Source organism: Crinia signifera, chromosome 6 (assembly GCF_055691185.1).
Source record: "Crinia signifera chromosome 6, ASM5569118v1, whole genome shotgun sequence".
Lineage (NCBI taxonomy): Eukaryota > Metazoa > Chordata > Amphibia > Anura > Myobatrachidae > Crinia > Crinia signifera.
Genome location: NC_139222.1, coordinates 169528718 through 169544329, shown reverse-complemented (window position 1 = coordinate 169544329; position 15612 = coordinate 169528718). Strand labels below are relative to the sequence as shown.

The following is a 15612-nucleotide window of genomic DNA, read 5'->3' as shown; positions in this document are numbered from 1 at the left end:
AGCCACACCCTCATTTGCATACGCCCGCCCCCTTTTCGGGGCTAATTAGCTTCACCGCGCGAGTGTCCCTATTTCATTTCATCAGAAGTTGGGAGGTATGTGGGTGTCTTGGGCGGAGCTATGCTCTGTGTATCAGGAAAAAGGAAAACGAAACTATTCGTGTAACCTTGACACCGATGGTGGGAAACCATATGGTTCTCCCCTATCGATGGGAAAACTATTCGACATCGGCCATCAGCCATCGACGTTTTCTAATCATCGATGGTCGATGGCATCCCTACAGGCAGGTAGAGTATCGCTTCTCGGCCTTTTGGCTAAGATCAAGTGTAGTATCTGTTCTTATCAGTGGGTATGGACTGGCCTCTGGCAGGAATAGAGAAAGGTGGGACTGAGTAGCTGCTCTGATGGGCGGAGGGTGTGGGACCCCTCTGTTTTTTCCCGGGAGCAGTGAAAAGTCTCACTAAGTATCTTCACCTCTGCCTTTGGTAGAAGATGTTGTTTCCGTAAATCCACTGGTAAGAGGGGGGGAGAAACACTGGGCCTAGTAGATTGACTCTCTTGATGGGGTTCGTAGCCCCCGAAGGATGAGTCAGCGAAAGGCTCAGTCTAGTATCCATTCCCAGGCCCGAGGCTGCACTGTGCCCCCGGGGAAACTCGGGGGTGCCTGATTTGCACTGGTGATGTCCAGCACCATGCACTGAATGGCACACACACTGCGCACTTCCCTCTAGGTTAGGCTACACGTCCTTACCTCGTCCTTTTGGATGGGGTAGGACAATTTTTTACACCCCCACCCCGGCCTTCTGGCTAGGGCCTCTTTTATTTATTTCTTTGATTTGCACTTTTGAGCACTTCACGTTTTTCGTTAGTTTGTCACGTTTTTTTGATTTGGGTAGTGCGGCTGTCCCTAACAGGCCTTCCGTTCCCCAAACGTGGCTGGGACTCTTCACCTTTTGGGGAGAGTCCCGGTCCCCTCGAGGGCAACCCCGAGCCGCAAGGCGGAGGGAAGCCTAAGCGGGTCTCTCCAAACCTTCGGGTGCGGAGGACCCACCGTCCGAAACCCTTCCGGGGGTGGAGGAAAAGCGGGTCCCTCTGAGCTTCGGCGAAGAGGACCCACCGATCCCTTTTTTCCCTTCCTCGGCCTTATGGTTGAGGGGGGTTAGGGGAACCATGGGGCCTTTCTCCTTTGGGAGAGGGCCCACACGTTCGTACGGCTGCCCCCTTTGCACGTGTTTAGGCACAGCACTGGTGGTGGTGGGAGCACACCTCGGGCTCCCTGAGTTTCTTCAAACTCATGCTGCCTGGCTGTTCTGATTGGTTGGAATTCACAATGTTAGAGGCCAGGCAGCATTCACTTCCAGTCTCACAAGAAGCTCTAGAGCAGGGGTGGCCAAACCTGTCCTCAAGGTTTACCAACAGTTCATGTTTTTCAGAAAAACTGTGGATGTATAGTAGGAATGAGTGCACAGGGCAGCCGAGAAGGGGGGGGGGGGGGGGGGCACTGTCCTGTATGTTGCTGACACTGCTGCATGTTTGACCATTGTTGTGGTCGCCATTGATAGCTGCCATTGATGGCAGTAGTCATCAATGGCAGCATAATATCAAATGGATGACCGTAGATGTTTTTGATTATTGGTTGTCATCTATTTACTTTGATTGTCCCATAGGCAAATCAGAACCTGGGGGCATGGCTTCATAAGTGCTGGGGGCAGATCTATTCTCAGTGTCCCTGCACCTTTTGGGAGAATAAAAAAGAACAACTATTTGGTTATGCTGTGCGACTGAGGGAGCAAAACCATCTGGTTCTCCTCCTATTGATTTATTTACAGTTTCTTATATAGCGCAGCATATTCCGTTGTGCTTTACAATTGGAAACAACAGTGATGAAACAAACTGGGTAGAAACAAACCGACATAGAGGTAGGAGGGCCCTGCTCGCAAGCTTACAATCTATAGATGGAAAAACTATTCAACATTGACCATAAACCATTAATGATTACGATTCATCAATGGTCGGTGGCTACCCCTAGTTTAATAGAGGTAGCATACATCCAGATTCTGTGATCTAAACATCTTATGCATATTTGGAATGGTTTATTTGATAAAGTAGCATGAACTATGCTAGCAAAGCACTTGCAAGGTAAGCTATGTGTTGCATAATACAGTTAGGAAAGTGTATCTGTAAATCTAATGTCCATTTGTATGCATGATTATTATTTTGGAGTCAGGATAGGTTCCTCCCATTTATTGTTTGATTACCCTTCCCTGTGAGTAGCAATAGCAACAGCGCTCACTACAATAATTACTCAACACACACAGGAGAAATATTGTGACAAATGTATATATTACTTGTTATGTCAATGAAACACACTTTAGTTTCAGATCCTTATAAAGGTACAAGGCAAGCTTGTAAATTTATAGTTTCTTAAACATAAGCCCAAAATGTGCTGTAATATAACTCCTCTCTCTTGGGTCTGTCAAAGATTAGAGAGAGGTTGAAAAATAGGGGTGAGAGTGTATGTGTGTAAATACAGAAATAATAATAACAGTAATTTTAGGAAAGTGTGCAGTCAGAAGTTCACTCAGTTGGTCACGTGTCATTGTATCGGGGTCATGTGAGTCATTTGCAGCGATTCCACAAGAAGTGGGTGCGGCCGATGCCTTGTCTCATTTGCATGAGCGTGTATATTCCTCTTGCCTTATCCAATGAGAACGCTTAATTGCGTTCAGCTAGCGGTGTGATTGGTGCTGCCGGATGTCAGTCAGTGCATTAGTCCCGCTACTGCTATAAGTTACATTTTCTAGAGTTGCTGCCGGACACTCTCGGACAGTAGCAGTATCGGAGTGTGAGGAGGATGGCCCCAGAACGGCTGTGCGTGCTGGAGAAGGGATCCTCGGGCTATGGCTTCCACCTGCACAGCGAGAGGAACAGACCAGGGCAGTTTGTGAGACTTGTGGAGCCCGGTTCTCCTGCTGAGAAGGCCGGGTTGCGGGCGGGTGACCGGCTGATCCGGGTGTGCGGAGAGGATGTACAGAACATGGGACACCAGCAGGTCGTCGGCAAGATCCGGGCGGCCGCCGAGCAGCTCACCCTGGAGGTGGAGGGACCCGAGGAAGAAGTGGAAGCGACCGCGCAGGTATCCGGGTGCAGCTCCCACGCCCATCTCTAACAGCTGATGGGTGTAGGGTTGGTGCTAGGGTGGCGTCTTGCAGCCCCTGGGGTGACATTAATTCGGGTGTTTGTGCTCCGTGGGCATTGTGTGTACCCGACCTGTCACCCGGGATGGGGTGCTTCTCCTGTCGCTGACCTGTCTTCTCTCCTGCTCCTAGGGCGTCCTGCAGCCGGCGGTAGCACCTGTAACTGTCCCTGAGAGGGTGAGTACAAACCAGTGGCCGTCTTGCATGCAGTGTACACTCACACAGGGGGGACACGGGCCGTCTATGTACTAAGCCCCTTGAGAGAGACCAAGCAGCTCCTGTCATTTCTTAAACCCCTCCTGTAGCATGACAGGGGCTGCTTAGCTGGTACTTAATCTTCTCCGAGGCTTAGTGCATAGACCCACGGTGAGGGTGTGGATCATTAAGTCTACAGTAAGATGGTCGAAATGGGTCTAGGTCGACATGGGCAAGGTTGACACAAGCATTAGGTCAACATGGGGTTTTACACTTTTTTTTTTTTTTATATTATTATTATTATTATTATTATTATTTTTTTGTTTTTTTTTTTTAACAAGAATGTCAACATGGACCCTGAAACGTAGCACTGCATCCCCTCGCATGGCTTGCTGTCAGGGGTGGATTTTGGGATGAGTGTGCCCCTAGGCACAACAATAATGCTGCACCCCCTGTCTAATACCCTTTTCACACCAGAAATGCAGGGACATTCCCGGGTTTGGACCCATTCAGACCAGAAATGTCCCTGCATTTTCTGGTGTGTGTAGGGGGCGGGAAGGAGGCCTGCAGAAGGTGGGCAGTTGGCGGGATAACGTCGGGCAGTCGGCGGGATGTCGGCGGAGGTGGGGAGAATACTCACCCCGGTTGCTGGTCCTCCGCACAGGCCAGGGATCCACACAAGCGGCGGCGCAAATGACGGGACAGGCGGCGGATGAAGATGACGCAGCTGTCCGGCGTCCTCACTGCCGCCGTAGAGCTGCGTTATCATCCACCGGCTGTCCCGTCATTTGCGCCCGCCGTCTGCATTAATTCCCATTGGGGAGGACACGGCAACTCAGGTAAGTATACCCTACACCTTTCACACCAGCCAGGTCCCCGGGTTGAACCCGGGAACAACCCTGCTACCTAGCCGGGTTGGATTGCCGGTAATTTGTCCCGGGTACCTTTCAGACCAGAGGTAGTACCGGGTTGTTCCCGGACTCAACCCGGGAATTTAGGCTGGTGTGAATGGGGTATCATTGTATTATTTTTATTGATTTACTTTTATAAGCCCTTATTACTTATAAGCCTTATTTGATAATGGATAAAAAAAAAAAGCCACTAACTGTGACATGTTCTTTAACTATAAATACATATTTACGAAGTAGGACAGTTTACAGGGGCAGAATCTGCATGTTTTATGCATTTACACTCTATTTAAGATGGAATATAGTACAGTAAAAGTGGATATTTTGCAGTTATTGGTACTTGGGCTGACAGTACCATCACCGGTATCCATGTGCCGCCCCTAGGCATGTGCCTAATGGGAAATTCGGCTCTGCTTGCTGCGCTCGCCATGCTTCGGGCACGGTGCCTCTCTACGCTCGACACACTGTTTTATTCTCCCTTCACATCCTAGTGTATGGTAGGGCATGAAATACCGCCTGTCAGCTCGAAAAAAGTCAAAAACCCCATGTGGACCATCATGCTGTAGACCTAATGACTGTATCCCCACAGTGAGGAGCTGGCTCCCGTGCAGTCTCCTGTACCTGCTATACTGTCACTGATACTGAGGTTCCTAGCAGGGGCATTAAATAGTAATACATCTGCTAGTGTTAAACATCACAGATTAACTGGTAGATAATGGTGGTGGTGGTGTAATGCTTTGTTTGGACTCAGCCGATTTGTGCCTTAAAACAGGGGCTCATAAAGTTTATTGAAACACTGCACCCTAGAGTTTCAGCATTTTTCATGCACCGCAGCGATAAAAGTTCTTTAATGATAACTTTGGTGGGGGGGGGGAGATATAAAATTAAGTAAATTGTGCTACTTGTCATCCTTAGGGCCCATATTATGCGATATTGTACGTGATTGTTACAATTTGGTTCCGTATGATGTGTGTCTTATGAGACCTCTTATGATGGCCTTTCATGCAGGACCATCCTAACTTAGGAAATTGTATACAATAGCTTATCGTATCCCATCGTTCTAATGTGTACATAGCTTGTTATGTGGTGGTGTACAGTTTTTCTTTAGATTGTCTGTTTTATAGTTGGCAGCTACTAGCACTGATCAATAATTTGATTTGTTACTGGACCATCAATCTTAAGGTGCCCGTACACTGTACAATTGGCGTGTGCGAAGAGAGGCGCACAGCTCTAAGTATGTGCTGCACATACTTTTTGAACTAGATTGCATGTGCAATAATTGTACCGTGTATGGGCAACTTTTAGGCACCCCTGCTAGAGCGGCACGGCACTCAATGGTGCCTAGGAGCAAAGGTTGAGAACCCCTGCCCTAAAGGAATAATAAATGTAATGATAACTCTAATTGATTTTAGGGTGGAGTGTGAAGTGCAACTTGCAAACCATTCTATGCAATGTCTGGGAGTTTCCTTATGCTTCTGCTTTTCTCTCCTTATAGTGGCCAAGTAATACACTGTATGGTTGTTTGGTACTTTGAGGCATTCTGGTGAATTTGATTTATTCAGAGTTGATGAAGTTTTATATATCTTAAGTACAGTATGCCTTCACCTCTCAGCTTGCTGACTTCTACATTACCCACCTTCTTTGTTTATTTTCTGTACCCTCTTTGTCTAGTGTTGCCAGGGTTTATGTGCCAGAAGTGAAGGCAAATATTTGCGCAGCATGCCTAAACCTGCTGGGGTGGCACGTAAATGACCATTTCCTGTACCAGTGGCAGTATTCCAGGTACAGGTGTCTCTAAAATATCTTGCATCATTCTCCACCTGTGTACGTTACTGGTACCACAAAGGATCATTTGCTCTGGTCACCATTCAAAACTTCAAAAGTAATTTAGAAATCGTGTGTGCGCTGTAAGACCTTTGTGCATTTATGTGTAAATGCAATGATTGTTTTCTAGTCTTAAAACGCCTTTTTTTTTTTTTTTTTTTTGTTTCTCAAGAGTGAATTGCGTCCCAGACTGTGCACCATGAAGAAGGGTCCCAACGGTTATGGCTTCAATCTGCACAGTGACAAGAATAATCCAGGACAGTATGTCCGGGCAGTGGATCCTGACTCCCCTGCTGAATATGCTGGACTCCTACCAAAAGATCGAATCTTGGAGGTATGTGCATCCAATGCTCAGGAAGTAGAATGAATAAGTGATGCTTTTTTAAGGAAGTTATGGATTACACCTACAATAAGTGTCATTGGACACATTTACATAACTAATGACATCTGCTTCTTGCAGGTGAATGGTGAAAGCATGTTGGAAAAACAACATGCTGACGTGGTGAGTGCCATAAAGTTAGGGGGTGATGAAACTACACTGCTTGTTGTGGATCCGGAGACAGATAAATACTTCCAGGAATGTCATGTGACCCCTCAAAGGGAACACCTGTCAGGTGAGTAGAATTGTTGGCTTAATGCAGTTTCCCACTCCTGCCTCCCTCCCTTTTCCAATCTGCTTAACCAGATTATAGGGATTGAATCTGTGCCGGGAGTTCTCTCTGATTTGGGGGGAGGTGTGAAATATTCCTGTTATTTGCTCAGCTAGCGGTTTTCTGCAATTGTAAACCATAACTTTAACTCTTAGCCTTATGACCTAATGATCATAGAATAATGTGTTTTTTTTTTGGGGGGGGGGTTTGTTTATTGCTTTTGTGCCTCCTGGGTTGCTATGGTGACTTGCAGAATAATCTCCTCTTTAGTCTAATTGGTTTTCACACTGCAGACCCTCGCCTTTTATTACTTTGTGCTCTAAATACAGAATCCCTATAGAAGGAAAGTTGCTGTTGGAACATTTTCAATTATTGAGAAACCCTTTGAATACTGTTTCCATTACTTTCTTCTTAAGATGTTTGAACAGTTGTAGCACTGGTCATTTTATTCTATTTCTGGTTACAAATAGAGGCTTAACAGCTTGTATTGTTAGTAGCATCAAGACAAAAAACGGTCTGATGTGGGCATAACAATGTTAGAATGTCCTGTCCTAGTATGGGCTGTAATGTAATTGTTTTTTTTTTTTTTTTTTTTTTCAAGGTCCTTTGCCAGACAAAGTTGCCAATGGAGGCATAGAAAAGGTAATGTTTGTTTTTTCATTGCCATTTCTTGCTTTCTAGTTGAACTTAAGGTTTGTATGATCAGTCTGCTTTATATGTTCCTCTGTCATAGGCGGACAAGCTACCTGTAATGGACAACTCTGATAGTGAGACGCCTTCAGATTCTCCACTGTCTTCTCCAGAGCCTCGGGCATTGGAAACCCAGAAGGCAAATCCTTTGGAGGTAATCTGTACAAATGTATGACATCACCTTTGGTAACATGGCACTTTTTGTTATAAAAAAACATTTACAGAACACTAATACACTGGAAATGCCTCTTGGACTTCCTGCTGCAAAGGATGCGCCTTTGATACTGGCATACTCTATTGCTGTACTAGAAAATGAGCTTTATTTGTAAAAAATATTTTGTGTGTAGTTAATACTAACTGATGTGATTTTTTGTTTTGGGAAGGGTATATATAAATTAGTTTTTAATTGAGAAAAATTTTTTCTTCTACGATCCCCATGGCAGCCATAACATTGGGATGTATCCCTTTCCCCATAGATTAGACAGGAGTTTTTTCTCTAGGACCGCCCACCTTGGGTATAACAGCCTCCTCCTCCTTAACCTCAGTGTCTTTTTTTCCTGTCTCCGTTAGAGAGGACAGAATAGGAGTCAGTTAAATTTATTTTCTAGCAGGGCTACCTCTTATATCAGGGAGCTTGCTAGGGGGACCAGATTTATCTATACCCCTATGCATAACACCCGCTTACATGCCCAGTCAAAATACCTGTCAGACATCCAGTCTGGGTGCAGGCGCTGTGGATAAGTTACGTTTTTCCAGCTGGACACAATGGAGAACACAGGCGGCAGCAGCGCTGAATCGATACAGGCTGAAAGCGCAGGAGACAGCGTGGTGAGCAAGCGGCAGTCCCAGCTGTAAGCCGCGACTGCACGCTGCGGGGATAGACTCGGAGGGCGGAAGTACGCGCGGCGTCTACTTCCGCCCAGAGCAGCTCTAGTGCGCACAGCTAGAGTGTCCCCGGAAACACAGCGGGGAATGTTTGTTCCGCTTGGCCATCCTGAAGAGTGTTGGCGCAGTAATGAAGGAGTTAAGGCGCCATATTTAAACACAGCAGATAACGCTGTGCAGTGCACACGCTGGGCTGCAGTTATGATGGCTGAGATGGAAGTGCCTTCTTCCCCTAAGCTGGACAGTGCCCCTATGAGGTAAGCCCTTAGTGTTTTTAGGGCATTAGATTCTTTTTATTTCTAGCTACTTAGTGTGTACATTGTCTCTTATAGTGTGCCTACAGAAGTTATCCCTGTGCCAAAGAAGAGGCTTTCAAAAAAGAAATATATTGAATCCAATTGCATGTCATGTGATAAGGTGTTCTCTGCGTGTCAAAACAAGTCACTATGTGAAGAATGTGAGACAAGACATAAGGAGCCCATAAAGGAAGTGCCAAAAAGATCAGAGCATACGGAGATACTAAAAGAACTGATGGCTTGGATGAAACAAAACTTTGTGTCTAAGCATGAATTTGTCCAGTCTCAGACAGCTAAGAGGTCTAGGTCTCAAGCTGGGCTGAGCCAAGAGGAGGGTTCATCCGGCATGGAGGAACCAGATAAAAACTCCACTGATGAGGGAGAAGTAGAGGAGGATAGAACCTTTAACTTGGATATAGTGGAGAGTGTTCTAAAGAACATATACAAGGCTATGAACTACCAAGAGGCTGCAAGTACCACTACGGGAAAGGACCCGCTATTTGAGGATAGATCAAAGAAGGGGAGGTCCTTCCCAGTGAATAAGGTAGTGAGGGAAATAATTGCTAAGGAGTGGGTAAATGTTGACAAGAAACTTACCCTTAGTAATAGAGTGGATAAAATGTATCCATACAAGGATGAAGAATTCATGGCGTGGTGCAAAATCCCTAAAGTGGACGCGGCGGTGGCAGAGCTCACGTCGAGGTCCACAATACCGGTGGAAGACGCTGCGGCCTTCAAGGATTCCATGGATAAGAAAGTGGAAACTGCCTTAAGAAAGGTACACACGGCATCTTCAGGGGCACTTAGGTCATCAGTCGCAATTGCCTCAGTATCCCGTGCTCTGAGACTCTGGGCAGCAAACTTACATACGGATGTAGAAGAAAAAATATCTAAAACATATATCTTACGTAGCTTAGAGATTATGCAAAAATCTATTGACTACCTGTGTGAAGCGTCACTGGACTCGGTGGCGTTTGCATCAAAATCCATGGCAGCCGGGATAACTGCAAGACGAGCACTATGGCTAAAACCCTGGAGTGCCGATGCAAATTCCAAAAACAAACTTACAGCATTACCCTTCGAGGGAAACTATCTATTTGGGTCTAAACTTGACGCCATGATACAAAAACTGTCTGGCGGAAAATCGGTCCGGCTGCCACAGGATAGAAGGAATAGGTTTCCCTACCCGGGAACACCTAAACCGTCCTTTAAGGACGCAAGAAGCTACAGGCCTGGAAAGCCATACTATAGAAGAGGCAACCCTAATCTCTCCCGTCAGTCCTTTCGCCAGTCTTACCGAGGAAAATTTCAGTCGGAAAGAGGTGGAAGGCTATGACTATCCACTAAACATCAAGATAGGTGCAAGACTATTGAATTTCCCAGAAGTCTGGAAAAGAACGATTGGGGACAGATGGGTCCTGAATATAATTCAGAGGGGCTATTCAATAGAGTTTGCATGTCACCCGAGACAAGATCGGTTTTTAAAATCCAGAACACCAATATTGAGGGAAGAAAGAAGAGAGTTGAAAATAAAAATAGAGCAACTCTTAGAAATAAACGCCATAGAGGAAATTCCCAGGCTACAACACAAGAGAGGCTTTTACTCGAACTTATTTCTAGTGAAGAAACCCAATGGAGAATACAGGACAATCCTGGATCTGAGGGATCTCAACCTGAATATAAAGAAGATAAAATTCAGGATGGAAAGCCTGTCATCCATTCTAACTGGGATAAGGAAGGGAGCGTTCCTAGCGTCAATAGACCTAAAGGACGCCTACTATCACATCCCAGTAAACAGATACCACAGAAGGTTCCTCAGGTTCGAAGTGTCAAACAGGCATTTCCAGTTCACTTGCCTGCCCTTTGGGCTAAGAACATCTCCGAGGGTCTTCACGAAGGTCCTAGTAACCTTGATTGCAGAGCTAAGGAAGCAGGGAGTCCTGATTTGGCCATACCTGGACGATCTGCTAATCGTAGGGGATTCGGAAGTAGAAGTCCTACAAGGTCTAGAGTTGACACTATCTACACTAAGGAGACACGGCTGGGTAGTAAACGAAACCAAGAGCCACTTTCTACCAACTCAGATTATTCAGTTCCTGGGGGTCCTGATAGACACTGTGAACTTCAACATTGCTCTATCACCAGAGAGATGTATAAGAATCCAGGAGATGATAGAAAAGGTCCTGTATTCGAAGAAGGTGACCTTCTTGATGGCCGTACAGTTGCTGGGCATGATGACGTCCTGCATAAAGGTTATACCTTGGGCCCAGGCAAATATGAGAGGGCTACAAGGGTGCCTGTTACCTCTGATCCGAAGAGGGTACGGGGACCATCAGCTTATCATACTGAACGAATCAGTAAGAAGATCCATACTGTGGTGGACAAGGGATCTGGAGAAAAGAAGGGCCAGTCTAGAGAGTCCAAGATATGTGGTAGTAACTACAGATGCCAGTCTGACTGGTTGGGGAGCACATATGAAGAATGCATCAGTGCAAGGAATATGGTCCCTAGAAGAAACTATGAATTCCTCGAACGTAAGAGAACTTCAAGCAGTCTGGGAAGCAGTAAGGCTACTGAAGAATTACATAGTGGGGAATCATGTCAGAATAATGTCGGACAATGTCACGGTGGTCTCACATATAAATCATCAGGGAGGCACCAGAAGCAGGAAACTGATGAGAATATCACACGATATTATGATATGGGCGGAGAAATACCTTCTCTCGATTTCGGCTATTTATATACCAGGAAGGAGGAACGTAGTAGCAGATTTCCTGAGTCGAAAGCTACTAGATCCGGGAGAATGGGAACTGAACGAAGACGTGTTCAGGGAGATAGTGCAGAGGTTCGGAGTTCCGGAAGTGGACCTGATGGCTACTTATGCCAACAAGAAGGTGAGGACATTCTGCTCAAGATATTATCATGCCCAAGCAGCAACATTGGATGCCTTCACGATCAGATGGCAATTCAAACTAGGGTACATATTCCCACCTTTTCCCCTGATAAACAAGGTGATAAAGAAGATACAAGAGGACAAGGCAGACCTAGTGGCAATCCTACCATACTGGCCACGGAGGGGCTGGTTCGCAAACGCCATGAGGTTATCAGTGCAGAAACCATGGGAACTACCCAACAGACCGGACCTACTGACACAAGGCCCAGTACTACACTCAGAACCCGCGACATTATGTCTAAGGGCGTGGAGATTGAGCGGCAAATTCTAAAGAAACATAATCTCTCTTCACAAGTCACAGACATGATGTTGAAGGCCAGAAAAGATGTTTCTTCTCTAGCATACTACAGAACATGGATGAAATTCATCGAATGGGGGCAGTTCTCAGGTGACTACAGTAAGATTTCCACTGGAGAAGTGTTACAGTTCCTCTTTGATGGATTTCTCTTAGGGCTGGCAACGGCCACCATTAAAGCTCAGGTATCAGCTTTAAGTGTTCTGTTAGACAGGCCATTGGCGGAAGAAAAGGTGGTAAAGAGGTTCAGCAGAGCAATGAAGAGAGTTAGACCCCCAATCAAGTCGATAGTAGCCCCTTGGGACTTGAACTTACTTCTTACAGTATTAGCCAAACATCCATTCGAACCACTCATGGACATTCCGCTCAAACTACTCAACTGGAAAGTGGTTTTTCTTGTAGCAGTCACCTCTGCGAGGAGAGTGAGTGAACTACAGGCGCTGTGGATCGAGGAACCCTATCTTATCGTGTTCCCGGACAGGGTGGTGTTGAGGACACACCCACAGTTCTTACCTAAGGTAATCTCTAGATTTCACCTTAATCAGGAGATAACCCTTCCCGAGTTTTATCCAAACCCTCAGAGTGATGAGGAGGAAATGTGGCATAACTTGGACCTGGTGAGGGCCATATCCATATACTTGGAAAGAACCAAGACATTTAGAACCTCCAAGCACTTATTTGTAATTCCTGAGGGAATAAAGAAGGGAGGAGCACCTGTGAAGCAAACGATCTCTAGGTGGTTAAGAGAAATTATCTTATTCGCCTACAAGAAAGAGAACAAGGTGGCACCTCCGATCGTACAGGCACACTCGACTCGGGCAGTCTCCACATCATGGGCAAATAAGGCGAAGGCTTCACTTACAGATATCTGTAAAGCGGCTACCTGGTCGTCAGTCCATACATTCTCTAACCATTATGCACTCAACGTATCTACTGCCCACTTTGGGAACCACGTGTTGCAAGGAGCTATGTCAGCGGGACTGACATCGCCATAAGTAAATATAATACAGCTATCCCCCCCCGTGTGGTGTACTTGGGTATGTCCCAATGTTATGGCTGCCATGGGGATCGTAGAAGAAAGAGCCGAATTATACTCACCGATAATTCCTTTTTCTTCCTAGAGATCCCATGGCAGCCACTTGTTACCCTCCCGTGTTATTATTGTGTTTTTTCTCCAGGTTACGGAGACACTCAAAAGACACTGAGGTTAAGGAGGAGGAGGCTGTTATACCCAAGGTGGGCGGTCCTAGAGAAAAAACTCCTGTCTAATCTATGGGGAAAGGGATACATCCCAATGTTATGGCTGCCATGGGATCTCTAGGAAGAAAAAGGAATTATCGGTGAGTATAATTCGGCTCTTTCTCTGTTCTAGGACACTCCGAACTCTCCCTCTGAAGAATCTCTGGATCTCAATATGTCATTGGCATTAGCCAAAGAGCGAGCCCACCAGAAACGATCACAGAAAAGGGCACCTACCATGGACTGGAATAAAAGAAAAGAAGTTTTCAGTAGCCTGTGAGGAGAGAAATTGTTTGGCTCCATTGCCGAAACATTCCTGTGATCTTAATTGCCAGCAGTCTTGTTTTCCAGTTGTTACCAGAAATGGCGTTTCCTATTCTTGTAAGGCAATTTTGGAAGTCTTATTTACACATAACCTGTCAACTTGTGTCTGGAGCTCAGGGTAACTTGTTGGCACCCAGATGGGACCAAGATCCATGGTTACCTACAGCAATGCTGCTCTCTGTCTTACAGTTAGGTGCTGGATTAAGTTGCACTTTTGTCCAACAAAAAAAAAAAAAAAACTAACTCTTCGTGATGATTTCGGAGACTCTGGTCCTGTTAAATTTCCAGTTTTTCAAGAAGTTTAAGGTTTTCTAATGTGTTTGATTTATTAGATATACAGCTGAATACAGATTTCCTTACTTTTAACAGTCTTGTTGGTTTTGATTTGGGTGGGTGAGATATTGGCTTTGAGAGATGTGTAGCTCTATTCTGCTAATACCCTTTTCACACTGACAAGTATTTTCCGGTTATTGCACGTGAACGCGCAACAACCCGGGAAACTGGTCAGTGTGAAAGGCTCCTGGAAGACTTTCCTGGTGTGGACCATGGTTAGACCCAGATGGGCAGTGTGAACAGGTATCCCTGGCCCCGTTCAGTGCACCGTAAAGGTTTCACTGGGAGTTGCTGACATCTCCCAGTACCGGCCCTGCCTCCTGATTTTCATGATCCGCCCCAGTTTCTAAGCCTGGTCCGGTGGCTAGTGTGAAAGCACTTGCAAGCCGGGTCGCAGCTGGGATTTTGTACCTGGCTTGCAAGAGCCTGCCAGTGTAAAATGGCTAGGAGTGTTTTCTGGGATTCACCCACTGCTAGGGTGAATCCTAGATGGTTTCACCCACTGCTAGTCACCCCTGCTTCAGTGTGCAATGAGCTGGGATTTGTGCTTAGCAGCTTTTGGTGCTGGGCGCCATGTCCCAACACCTTGGAAGAAAAGGGAGGAAGAATACAAAAAAATATATATCTCTACATAGCTTCGGTGGATGGAAACAATCTGGTTCTCCCCCATAGCAGATGAAAGCAGTTACTGTGGTCCAAAGGTGCCCATACACATTGAGATATGGGACTGTACTTTTTGTGCTTTTAAAATGTGCCGTGCGATTCTGGCACTTGTAAGGTGATGCGATCCCCCTACATGTGCAATGCGATCCGAATATATATCTTTTTTTTTTTTTTTTTTGATAGCTACTAATGGACATCTAGTGTTCATTCTAGCACCTGCTATCTTTGAAAACCCATGCAGTTTCTCTTCCCTGCCTGGGGTGTCGCTGTCTGCTGTGGTGTTTCTAGCACAGGTATGGTTTGCTTTATCAGTGCTGATATACAGACCACACTGCTAGAAACACCACAGCAGACATCAACACCCCAGGCAGGGAAGAGAAACCGCATGGGGTTTTCAAAGATAGCGGGTGCTAGAATGAACACTAGACATGTTGCGATGCGATGAAGCACAAAAAGTACTGCCTGCAGATACTTTTTGTGCTTTACAATATTGTACCTGCGGGGACGCGCATCGCATCCCCGCAGGTACATGGCGCGATTATCGCACATGAGATGCATTTTGTACTTTTAAAAGTACAAAACTGATGCGATAATCGCAACATGTATGGGCACCTCTAGCTTGCTGATGGCCATCCCTACTCATTATGCTTTCTTTGCTGGTTTGAATTAAGTCTTATTTCTGTGATCAACACTGAATTGCTTCTATTGAGTTTTGATCACCTCAGTTTAACATGGTAAAATTGAAAGGTTTCTTTGTAAGTCCCCCATATTTAAAATTGAAATTATTTTAAGTATCCATATGACGCTATTAACTTTACAGTCTTATCTTGCGTTATTCAAAAGTAAAGGGCTTGGTATGTGTGCCAATAACATTACTACTTGCTTGTCTTTTGGGTGGGCCTGGCTTTAGGTTAAGTCCATTCCCTTATGCATTTTTGATGGCAGAAGACTTAGGAGGACCAACTTTTTTTTGGCAGAAAGCATATATGTATTAAACCTGATACAGTGGAAGGTGATGATGCACCAGCCAATCAGCTGTGTTTGAAAAGTTGACTGGCTGGTGCGTTATCGCCATACCAGGCTAAATATCTGTCCCCTCCTACCACCACACACCACCCTTTTTATATGTATACAACATCTGCCCTGATTGGCCTTCTCCT

At 45.7% G+C, this 15612-nt stretch overlaps 1 protein-coding gene and 1 pseudogene across 1 annotated transcript; both read left to right on the top strand.

Annotated features, from left to right (window-relative positions):
- Positions 1-294: 294 nt before the first annotated feature.
- Positions 295-429, top strand: LOC146012736 (U2 spliceosomal RNA; annotated as a pseudogene).
- Positions 430-2783: 2354 nt separating this feature from the next.
- On the top strand, positions 2784-13822 carry NHERF1 (NHERF family PDZ scaffold protein 1). The gene is made up of 7 exons (XM_083148074.1): positions 2784-3136; positions 3330-3374; positions 6297-6458; positions 6585-6738; positions 7376-7416; positions 7508-7618; positions 13266-13822. The coding sequence occupies exons 1-7, from the start codon at positions 2855-2857 to the stop codon at positions 13410-13412; spliced, it is 942 nt and encodes a 313-aa protein (XP_083004200.1). The 5' UTR covers positions 2784-2854; the 3' UTR covers positions 13413-13822.
- The last annotated feature ends 1790 nt before the right edge of the window (positions 13823-15612 follow it).

What these genes read in the sequence shown, in the direction of transcription:
- NHERF1 (XM_083148074.1), top strand. Translation starts at nt 2,855, where the DNA reads ATGGCCCCAGAACGGCTGTGCGTGCTGGAGAAGGGATCCTCGGGCTAT. An exon ending in CCAATGGAGGCATAGAAAAG is followed by an intron (nt 7,417 to 7,507) that starts GTAATGTTTGTT and finishes CCTCTGTCATAG; the next exon opens with GCGGACAAGCTACCTGTAAT. An exon ending in AGAAGGCAAATCCTTTGGAG is followed by an intron (nt 7,619 to 13,265) that starts GTAATCTGTACA and finishes TCTCTGTTCTAG; the next exon opens with GACACTCCGAACTCTCCCTC.